The 12,190-nt window shown below is 35.2% G+C and overlaps 1 protein-coding gene and 1 long non-coding RNA gene across 2 annotated transcripts; one reads left to right on the forward strand and one right to left on the reverse strand.

Moving 5' to 3' along the window:
• Positions 1-2,642: 2,642 nt before the first annotated feature.
• On the forward strand, positions 2,643-11,609 carry LOC143247283 (alpha-crystallin B chain-like). The gene is made up of 3 exons (XM_076495054.1): positions 2,643-2,846; positions 4,321-4,686; positions 10,522-11,609. Exons 2-3 carry the CDS (start codon positions 4,321-4,323, stop codon positions 10,717-10,719), a joined length of 564 nt encoding a protein of 187 aa, XP_076351169.1. The 5' UTR covers positions 2,643-2,846; the 3' UTR covers positions 10,720-11,609.
• Positions 3,303-8,966, reverse strand: LOC143247284 (uncharacterized). The gene is made up of 3 exons (XR_013026461.1): positions 8,702-8,966; positions 8,174-8,294; positions 3,303-3,460 (listed from the first exon to the last, which is right to left on the reverse strand). It is a non-coding gene; the product is annotated as an uncharacterized LOC143247284 (long non-coding RNA).
• Positions 11,610-12,190: the final 581 nt, after the last annotated feature.

Raw genomic sequence — 12,190 nt, forward strand, 5'->3', positions numbered from 1 at the left:
TACAATATGGTGGCGATAAAAAACAACAAAAAACATGTAACGTGTCGAGAACGAAAGCATGGATGATGTTCTATTTTTTTTTCTTGATAAACTTTATAAGTTTTAACTTGAATATTAATATAATTTCCTAACTTTCCTTTCCACAGATCTAAAATTGACACTTGACGTTTTAGACTCGTACGAGTTCGCAAGAAACGTGAATGTGTTTCATTGTATAAGCACGCCTTCTAATATACGAAGTAAGAAGTATTTTCTTATCGGTTAACTTACAAGTAAAATAAACAACCGTAATTTAGTTGAGTAACAACGAACATGCGTAACAGTTTTATAGTCTTCAGCGCAGATTGTTCAGAGACTGGTATCAGCGGAAGTTTTAAACGTATTCACCTGTGGGAAGGCTTACTTCACCAGGCTGATTAAACGTCCTAATGAGTATTTTTCAAATTTTAAATATCTACGCTCCCCCGCAGATTCCATTGCACTGCCCTTCACCTTATGGTTGGAAGGAGGGTACTTGTTTTTATGTGTCTTTCTCAAAAGTACAGCCAAATGAATTTGAAACAAAGCTAGCGTACATTTTAATTATAAGTAATTAGTTGTTTTTTCGAGGGTCAAGGCCAAAGGCCAGGGTAAAGAAAATACAAAATATTAATGTCTGTTGACATGGGAACAGATTTTCACACCATTTTCAATTCTATAACTCTTTTAAAAATGACCAGATTTTCAATTGTGGTTATATGTAGAACATTGTTGCTCATTGTCCTTCCAAAAATGGTTCGTATTCGTTGACAAGAACGTATATAGTGACGTATTTTCTTATTCTTAGGGTTTTAATTTGAAACAAAACTACACGAAGGCTACTTGCGCTAATCGATTTTAATTTAGTAGTGAAAGACTAGATGGAACGCTGCTATTCATCACCACCCACCGCCAAACCTAGTGCTACACTTTTAGCTGCGAATATATGGATTCGTCGTTACCTTACAACGCCCCTACGGGTCAAAGGACGAACCCACGATTCACAGAATAAGCGTCGAGTGCCCTTACCACTATACCTGCATTAAAAGTAAAATTTGCATAGCGAAATTTAACAATGGAAGATACCATGTGTTCTTGTACAAGTAAATCCTTGTGAGAGCCGTAGAAGTTCTCAGGAAAAAAAAAATACTTACTGGTTTTTAATTTGTCCTTAGACAGAATATATTGTAAGTTTATTCTCAATCTGAAGAAATTTCGCAAAGAACAAAAAAATAAAATTAAATGTTAAATTTATTTGAAAAAAAAAGTTTAATAGGGAGACAAATCTTTAAAATATATTGCTATACTTTGGCATACACTTTTGCCCTCGTAATGTGAGGGTTTACAGGTTCGAATTCCCGTCACACTAAGCACACTCGCTCTTTCAGCTGTGGGATCGTTATAACGTGACGCTCAATTCCACTATTCGTTGGTAAAAGAGTATCCCAAAAATTGGCGATGGTTGGTGGTGACTAGCTGCCTTCCCTTTAGTCTTACACTGCTAAATTAGTAACTGCTAGCGGAGATAGCGTACGTGTAGCTTTGCGCGAAATTATGAAACAAACTATCACTATAATCTCGTGGCAAGCAAGATGCAGAATCGGGTGTGTCTTTTGTTAGTTATTGACAGTTTTATTGGAAATAAAGACAAGAAAAAAAAACATGTACGTTTGCAAAACATAAGGGTATGGAGGTAGGAGCTTGAGCCCACTTGGGAAAACGATTCGCTCACGAAAACCTCTGTGTCTGTTGTAGTTTGACACACACGTACACGTATTTGTATAACCGTTGTTTTTTTGTTTGTGTCCTTTCGTTAATGTTAAAAAATAACGTGGTTCTTCAATGCGACAATATTATCCACGGCAGCATTTTCATTTATTTATTTTGTAATATAAGTGGAAGAAGAAAACTTTTACGTCTCAAAGTATTTCTCTAGAGAAATCTTAACATGAAGTAATTTTTCTTTTTATATATTTTTTACTTTTATATTTTTCTAGTTTCTGAGGGAGTATGTGCGAAGTTGGTGAAAGAAAGGCATCATGCATATATGATATTGAACGTCACTGTTTATCTCAGTACGTTATGAATAAAATATGCCGAAAGATTGAGGAAATCGATTCTCTCACGAAAACCTTTGTATCTGTTGTAGTTTGACACTCACGTACTGGTATTTTAATATCCGTTGTCTTTTGTTTGGGACTGCAGATATCCCTTGAGTATCGTTATGCGAAATTTAAAATATATACATATATATATACGTTTTTTACAGTAAGACATTTTGTTATTTCTTCAAAACTTTTAACCCTGAACTTTATATTGTTTACAGTTCACCAGTATGTAACTATGTACTTGCTTCTTAACATTCGACGTTCTTTCTTAAAAAATTACAAAACGAATTGTGAAAGAAAGCAGAGCACTGACAAACCACCACTTGAATCTTATAAAACTTGTCTCACACATTTTGTACTTGTCGAACGTCTGTTAATAACCAATCATATAGCAGAATTTCGAAGGACGTGAACGAGCACTTGTTTTTCGTTTTTTTTATTATTATTCTGTAGACATGCGCAATACATACATATTTCGAGTTCGAACGTTCTGAAGAGTTGTTTGCAGGTAGTTTTTCGACTAAAGACACGGTGACGTCATTCTTAAATCTGCTACAGGGTTTATATAAGTAAATTTGAAGACATCTTACGTTGAGACGAGTGTTGAGGTTTTGGTAACGTTAAGAAGATAGTAAACGTTCAGGTCAAACAATTTTAGTCGAAGACTAAAGTAGATTACAATTTTCCCTTTGGTGTGGTTAACATAGACTATATACAGCGGTAGGTACCATTTTTGCTTCTTGAAGTTTATACTTTCTATTTTTCGTTATATGTTTCCCAATGGTTTTCTTATTTGTTGAAATTTAAAACAGTTAGGCTTAAAATCTATAGTGGATGCGATTAACTTAAATATGTAGTGTATAAATGAACGTACAACTATTAACTCAAACTGCCTATATGATATACTTAATAAAAACTCTAACAGCGGTCAGTACCATGTTGCTTCTTGAACATAAAGCTGATTTTGTTATAATAATAACGTTCTTACCTCATTGAGATATTTTTCTTTTCGAAAAACTACAAATTTCCGTACACTGTTTTCTCGTACTAGCGGTAGTAGTGTATTCAATAATTTTTACTTAATACGATAATGCAATAAGAAACATGAATAATATCATGAAAAGCAGACAATACTCTCTAACCATCGTAACATCATTCATCTACACAATATCGTTACCGTGGGAGAAAAATATATTTTATTTGCTAGTGACGTGTAAATCTTTGTGGAGTAAACAACATAATACGTCATTTGGTAGCCGAAAACCTTGCCTGACTACTGGTTATAAATAATATAGCCGTAAACGTAAGAGAGAACTTTTCTGTACTGACAAATCCTGAAAGAGAGAATGTGACAATTAGGTGTGGTACGAGAGACCTGCTTTGCTATTTGATAGTACTGTAACTAAACAAGATTGAAAGTTAATAAAAACAAAATCACTTTTTAATCCAGTGATCACAATATTAGTGAGTAATTTACATTAAATTTACCATTACTTAAATAAAACGCTTGTGCACCATTCGCAGGTAAGAAACAACGCCTTCAGTTACATATATCTGTATATGTAATGTTAGAATGATCTTGTTTAAAGACGATTCGTTTAACGCTCTATTATATTTACAATTGTTGTATGAGTGACGAGAAACTGGCATGTAGTACCATACCAAATTGCTGTGTTATTCAATTTGAAATAAGTACATAATGCAGATTGTGACTGGAATGACTTGTTGGTTAGCGTGTTCGACTCTAAATCTTCTGGTCGCAAGATCGAATACCCGTCTTCGAATGTGCTTCCCCACTCAAGCCATTGGTGGCGTTATATGTGACAGTGAGTCCAACATTTCGTTGATAATAAAATAATCCAAGTTTCAACAGTGGATGGTGTAGACTGCTTGCTTTTCCCTTACTCTCTCTTTACTAAAATAGGGATGACCACTTGGAAAGGTGGACGCCACCTGATAAATCTGTCCAAGAATTACTGATGCATCAGTATATGAGGTGTCTCAACGATCGTAAGCAGCCTCGAGAATAGGAAAGGTAATTAAGATAAGGGGAGGATCCAATGTGTTAGCTTAAAGCAACTATTTGGATGAACCATTGTGCCCGTTCATGAATATTGGAAAGTTTCCACTGATTTCATATTAAAGTATATATCGTCTTCATGTGATTTACTATTTTTAATTATTATTCTTGCAGATGGCCAGTTCAGAAAGAAAGGTACCCATCCTCAAAACTGACTCTCATGTCATCGATCAGGAATTCAATTCCATTCGAGAGCGTTTCGATGCCGAGATGAAACGGATGGAGGAAGAGATGAGCAGATTCCGGTCGCAGCTGATGGACCGTGAGGGCGATTTCCTAAGCAGGAGCCAGTCTCAACGCACGAGCGCCCACACTGACAATGGCACCACACATAAGTCGGAACAACATTCTTGGCTAGACCGGCTCGACTCTCCCCTTATCCAAGAAGGCGAAGATGGCAAGGAACTCAAGCTACGATTTGACGTCAGTCAATATGCCCCAGAGGAAATCGTGGTGAAAACGGTAGACAACCGTCTGCAGGTAGTTGTGCCGAGCTGTCCTTTTTACTCAAGAGCCATATAAGGCGTGAAGCAAGCGTTATATCCTGTAATAGCAAAAAAAGCTGTTTCGTCTTCTTGCCCCAGTCACAAAAGACTACGGTTTTCCCACACTCTTTTTTTTTTCTAGTGTACTGAAAATGATATACAGGCTTTAAAATGATTATTTAATTATACCATTTTTCTCCCAAAATATCATCTCAAAGTTTTGTTACATATTTTTTTTTGTCAAAATTGCTCCTAAGTTGGGCAACTGTAAAATAGTAATTAAGATAAAAGCATGATATTATACGATACACATAGTTGTTTGTACTTATGACAGATGTCACAATTGTTGTAATGAATACAGTCACGTAAACGTTATGTTTAACTTAATCAATTTTACTAATGTTACCCCTCGGTGGACTCAGCAGATAGCCCGGTGTAGCTTTGCTATAAGAACACACACACACACACACACACACACACACACACACACACACACACACACAATAATATTATCTTCCTATGAATAATGTTTAACCCGTAACTAAGTTACGAGCTCAACTATTTTCACAGTAAATTCATTGTATGGAGTTGTTTTTTTTTTACTTAGGGCCCGACATGGCCAGATGGTTAGAGCGCTGGACTCTTAATCTGAGGGTCGGCCGCGGGTTCGAATCCCCGTCGCACCAAACACGCTCGCCCTTTCAACCGTGGGGTCGTTATAATGTTTGGTCAATCCCACTATTTGTAGGTAAAATAGTTGGTGGTGGATGGTGATGACTAGCTGCCTTCCCTCTAGTCTTACACTGCTAAATTAGGGACGGGTAGTGCAGATAGCCCTGATGCAGCTTTGGACAAAATTAAAAAAACAAGCAAACAGAATGCTTCTACTTTTCCAGTAAAAACTGAACCTTTAAATATAAATCCCCTCTAGTGGCAAAAATTTAGATGCGTAGGTGTGTAATATATTTGACTGTCAAAACAGGCATGGTGGATGTTTCTATTAATTTTCACCTGAACATTATTGACTACTAAGTAAAAGTAACGTATCTCATCCATAAAGAAAATATATGTATCATGTGTACGTTAGAAAAAAAAACCCGAAATAAAACTGTAATGTATACAAAAATATTTTTTAAGCACAAAGCTACACAATGGGTTGTGTTATGCCCATTGCTCATATCGAAATGCTAACTTTTTATTGCTATAAGCCCTCAGAGTTATCGTTTAGCCACCGAGGGCAAGGATAATTATTTTATGTATTGAACTTTGTGTAAAAGTAATCGAGAGCCATAAATGTATCTCAGGACGACTGGTATGGTTATAAACATTTACTAATAGAGCAGAGAACAACGTTTTGGCCTTCTCAGGTCATCTTCAGGTTAACGAAGTAATCGAGGGCCATTTACGCTAGCGTTAATTCAGAATTGATAGACTAGAGGAAAGGCAGCTAATCAACACCACTCACCGCCAACTCCTTAGAGTACTCTTTTACAAACAAAAAGTGGAATTTCATCAAATTATAACGCCCCCACCGCTTAAAAGGCAAACATACCCGAACTACCAAGCTATAACAGGCGTCAGTTATTTTACGGTGTTATATGTATTGAACTGAACCGTAAATAAACTACAGTAATATTTCAACCTAAGATAAAGAAACTTCTCATTTAGTTTTAAACCGTAATATTAGTTTTCAGTACTTTCTAGTTTAATGTTTACACCTTATAAGGCCATCCGAGAAGTGAGCCGACTTCAAGGAAAATGTATGAACATCCCGAATAATCATTGTTAAGATTGCAATTTTCAATTAACAATTTATTAACATAATTCTAAAAATGAATCTACTTCGGGTGCAGGCCAGGTGGCTAAGGCACTGGACTCGTAATCCAAGGGTTGCAGGTTCGAATCCCCGTCACACTAAGCATGCTCGCCTTTTCAGCTGTGGGGGCGTTATAATGTGACGGTCAATCCCTCTATTAGTTGGCAAAGAGTAACCTAAGAGTTGGCGGTGGGTGGTGGTGGCTAGCTGCCTTCCCTCTAGTCTTACACTACTAAATTAGAGACGGCTGGAGCAGATAATCGTGGTGTAAATTTGCGCGAAATATGAAACAAACAAAATTCGGGTGCCAAAAATTAAAAAATATATATCAAATAATTTGCTGTTTAGTTTCAAAGAAATAAAACTCCGATGAGACTGAAATCAGTCACACTAAACACGTGTTTACTGCGCCATCTTCGGAAGTGCAAGGTTCAGCAAGAATCAGAATTACTTATTATACCCTCACCAAAAAAATTACTGTAATGAAATTTACATTTTAATGAATTTCACGCCATCTGCTGACATTTCCATCATCCAGTGTAGATTCATTTATATTTTGGTTGTACTAAAAGTGTTTTTTTTTCCCCATTCCATTGTGGGTTTAGTTTCATGTTTTGCTAAAGATGAAGTAGTAACATTATTGTTTTTAACGGTTCTTTTCATTCATTTTGTATAACCCTACAGTGGCACAGCGATATGTCTGTGGACTCGCATGCCGCCTGTGCACCAGGGTTAAGGCGTTCGACTCGTAATATGAGGGTCGCGGGTTCGAATCCCCGTCACACCAACATCCTCTCCCTTTCAGCCGTGGGGGCGCCATAATGTGATGGTTAATCCCACTTTTCGTTGGTAAAAGAGTAGCTCAAGAGTTGGTGGTGGGGGGTGATGAATCGCTGCCTTCCATCTAGTTTTACACTGCTAAATTGTGAACGGCTAGAGCGAATAGCCCTCAAGCAGCTTTGCTGGAAATTTCTAAAACAAACGAAAACAAATGCCTACGAACCGGGTTTCGATACTCGTGGTGAGCAGAGCAAAGATAGCCCATTGTGTAACTGTGCTTAATTTTAAACAAACGTTTTATGTATCTTAAATTTCGCCTACTATGCGTTTAAGTAATTTCTTATTAAAGCTTTGCTGTTTGTTTACAAAATAATTTTAGTATTCTACCCACATGAGAGTAAAAAGGTTTTTTCTGAAATTTATTGATTAGGTATTCAATAAATAATTTCGAGTTTATTTTTAGTCAGTAACCCTTTCCCTCCAAAAAAAATGTAAATAGCTATTTGTCTAAAGATTTACTTGATGAAGTAGTAAGCGCCAATGAATTTTTTATTAAGCCTAACTGATGTCTTCTCTTTATTATCTATTACTGATCTAGTCTTCGGATTTACAATGCCAAAATCAGGGCTTCGATTCCCCTCAGTGGACTTAGCAGATAGCCCAATGAGGCTTTGATATAATACACACACACAAACAAACACAATTAACAATGTTAAAAAAAAAAAAAAAACTGGTTAATTAAGTAACTGTTATGGAAAGACTCGGAAGAGTTTTTGTTTTCCAAACTGTTGTTTGGATTTATGTATACAGAGATGTTCTTTTTTTTTTTATGTACAGTGATAAATGTTTAATCACGTTTTAAATAATTTATATAATATCAACGTACCTCTCTGTGTTGTTTGCCATGGAAACTATGGGGTTAAGTTGGTAGCGTGCTTTTATGAAGTAACTCATACTCATTAAGCAGTGGCTTGGTGGCTAATTGGTTGTCCCAGTGGAGGAAAGTACTGTTGACGAAGCGAGTTTTTCACAGATGAGTGAAAAATAGAAACATACAGTCTTTACATAAAAAGTTACTTCACGCATCATGAGGTAATGATAACATGAACGTTTAGGGCAATCAACAGCCGAAAAGTGAGAATTGAGGTTTTATAACAGCGGGCCCCGAACCGTGAATCTTCGAATTGATAATGTGCATGCACAAACTTCATAATTCAGTAAACTATATTCTAATATTACTTTCGTATCTTAGTGACGAAACCTGATACCTTTTTATTAATTCTACACTCTCATTGGTAATCGTTACTTATGTATTTGATAATATACTAGGCTCCCACTGGTAATTTTTACGAACAAATTCACCGAGGGGGGTTAGCGGGACCCGGATTTTACCGTTGTAAGTTCGTAAACTTACCATCGTTCCACCGGAGAGCTTCAAGTTGTTACTGTTGATTAATGTGTAGCCTGAAAGCCATCACGGAAGGTAAAGTATACAAGTTGAAACAAAACATTCAGTTTGAGATCATCGGGCAGGTCACTGGCGAAACGTCAGATGAAAAGTTGACTTTTAATGTCTAGTGAAAAGCTCAATAACAAAAAGAAATGTCTAAATGTAAGTTTTTATTTTTTAATTAACTAAAATTATGACTAAAATTCATGTTCGTGATTTACAGCCAAAAATAACCATGTCTCGCTATCTGTTACTATGTGCGTACCCTAACGACAAGAAAGTGTATCAAAGATGGAAGAATATTCATGCAATATTTCATTCTTAGCGATAAAAATAAACAGAAAAACGGCTGTGCTCTACGTTTAAACATAAAACATTTCTTACTTGATTAACTTCATAAGACCCTGAATTTACAAATCCATTTGGTTCAATTGATAAGTAAAGGTAGTTTTTGTGCCATTCAAAATATTCATGAATGTAATGCATCAGCATCTTGCATGGTTTTACTACATCATAAGCAGCTGGTGGTTAGAGCGCTTGAATAGAATACCCCGTCTCACTAAAAATATGCTCATCGTATCATCCGTGAGTGTGTTATAATGTCACGCTCTATCCCACTATTTGTCTGTAAAAAATAAAAAATAAGGCTCAAAAGTTGGTGGGCTGTAATAACTATCTTCCCTCTAGTCTTCCACTGATAAATTACGGACTGGACTAGCGCAGGAAAAATCAAAACGATCAGCGTCGACATTGCCTTTGAGGGCAGTTTTTCATTGCAGCGGTAGTAGCCGTTGTCTAATGTAAATTCAAACCTCAATTACTTTAAATCCAACAAGAAAGCTTTATAACGCACCGATATTTCTAAACGAAGGAAATTCCTGTTGCTATGTTAATTGGTTTCGTTTTTATTAAGGCAAAGCTACATAACGAGTTATCAAAATCCGGTTTCTTGCAGTTAAGCCTTCAGACTATTTCTGCGAACGATACAACTTCTTTGGCTTGTTTAATTTTGATTTCGATTCATAGGATAGGTTAATTGGATAAGATTTATATTTGTAATACGTAAAAAAGAAATAACTCCAGCTTTTTAGTAATAAAGACTCTGAAACGTTGACGCTACATATCTTGTATTCGAACTTTTGCATTACATTAATACGATAAACTAAAAGGAAAATATCCCTAGTTTGTTAAGCGCAAAACTCCTCGAGGATTATCTGTGCTTTGCCCCACTCACCATGAACAAATTTCTCGCTTTAAAACTTACCACTGATTGGCCTCTAAGCTAAATACACCTACAGAAACTTAGTTTGTATGCTTTAAAATATCCTCGATCTTTGAGCAAGTGTTAGATATTTAAAAAAACAAAAACAGTTAATTATATTTGTTACTTCTTTTATATTTTAACCCCACATTTTTAATCTAGTTTTTCACGAATTGTCAAGAATTGAAAGAGTGTATTATTATTATTATTATTATTATATTTTAACTACGCCATATTTGTTGCCGACGACTCGATTTGATCAATCCAGAACTCTAGGCTGTCTGGGATAAAACGAACATGGTACTGATTGAAATATTATTAATATAAGCGTTATGGTGTGAACGCTTTTTAAAACCTGGCGAACATGATTATAATTTATATTTGTCATAAGACCTTTTGTTAGGCATATATCTCGTGCTTCACCAGCTTCTAAACGGCGTTCGCACCATAAAAGAAGTTTTATTAAAAACTTGTTTCAGTAGTGCATTATCAAAATATTGACTTTTATCTTATCTCTGTCAAGGTGCACGCCAAACATGAAGAGAAATCAGACTGCAAACAAGTTTATCGGGAATATAACAGAGAATTTTTGCTACCTAAAGGATCCAACCCCGAAATGATCAAATCATCTTTGTCAAAAGATGGTGTTCTGACGATTGAAGCACCCCTACCGGCTTTGGAAGGAAAGAAGGAACGAATGGTTCCTATCGACAGTGCTTAAGTCGCAAATAAACACACGCAAAAAAACAGTAAATGTATGTAAACCTATAAAAGTATCTTTCGTATTCGTATAATTCTTTGCAGTTCTCTAAACAGATAGTTAATGTATTTTTTTCTTAGTTTACATAGTACAGTTTCCGTTTTTTTAATGGTTACTCTTATTTTAATACTAATAAATACTTAAAGCGTATATCAATAAAACATTAAAGTAAATATACATAGATTTCTTATGAAAGCAAAAGTTAGTTAGCTTCTCTTTTAAAAGTATGTCTCATTTTTCTTAAATTATCATGTATCCGAATTTCTAAAACAAAACGTGTTTTAACTAGAAAAACCCATCACGACCCTTTGTGCCATCGACTTAGTTTTTCCTACTTCTACAAGTCTTTGTTTCTGAAGGATAGTACATGATACATTTTTTTTCTTATTTTACATTTTATAATGCTTGTTTTTTTCAAAGTCTACTATAATTCTAACAATGAATACCTTAAAACACAAATTAAAAAAAGGTTAGTTATACGTAGGCCTATAATAAGAACAAAAGGTAGCATTTCTTTTTCAAAATTTAAAATTCAACTATGAACACTCATGCAGCGCCATTGAAGTATTATTTCTTATTTATATCTAATTATTTGTATTTTTCTTAAGACCAATACATGATACGTTATTCTCTGTTTATATATTGGTATTCCTATTGTTTCTTAACGATTACTCTTATTGTTATAAAATATTAACTGGGTGAAACTTGTGTGTTGCGAGTTGACCAGATGTACTTCCCAGGATCATATTCTCATAAACTTTGTCAGCGTTTATTTCTCTTGTGGCATGAGATTTGTCGGATATTTATTTCGTACTGGTGAAATAAAAGAACCCTTTTCCTTCGTTTAACAATCTCGAGTTGGTTTACTTATTTAATACATTGTTGATGTTATTATTTGTTTATTGTATAGACTCATTGAATACTTTTTAATTATTTAATATCGAATAGAAACTACTTCATAAAAGTAAACGCCAATAATAAGATAATCCAATATTTCAAAGAAATTTAATTCTGCCAATAATACACATGATGGCTAGAACTTAAAATATAACTGTGCCAAAACTGTCAAAGATTAAAAAGACGCAGAGGTGAGAAAACTAAAGAAGCATACATGTATGGTAATTTCGGGCTTCTGTACGTCCGTACTGACTTCGACAATTGGAAATCACATACAGATACGTACATTTTTAATGGGCCTCAACAAAGCATGTTTGATCTGTTTATCATACAGAATGCTCTATTTTAAAAAGTCCAAGACCTATACTCGAAACTGGTACTAAAATACATAGGAAATCAAACACTTAGAACCTCTCTTTATAGGTTGTAGGTGCTGTGTACATAATTCCAACAAATCTACAAGGGTAGTATTTGTATATCGTGGTACTTAGGATACCTTGAATGTTCTGTTAGACTGGATTATTTTTCCGACGAA

This window comes from Tachypleus tridentatus, chromosome 3, assembly GCF_004210375.1.
Source record: "Tachypleus tridentatus isolate NWPU-2018 chromosome 3, ASM421037v1, whole genome shotgun sequence".
Taxonomy (NCBI): Eukaryota; Metazoa; Arthropoda; class Merostomata; order Xiphosura; family Limulidae; genus Tachypleus; species Tachypleus tridentatus.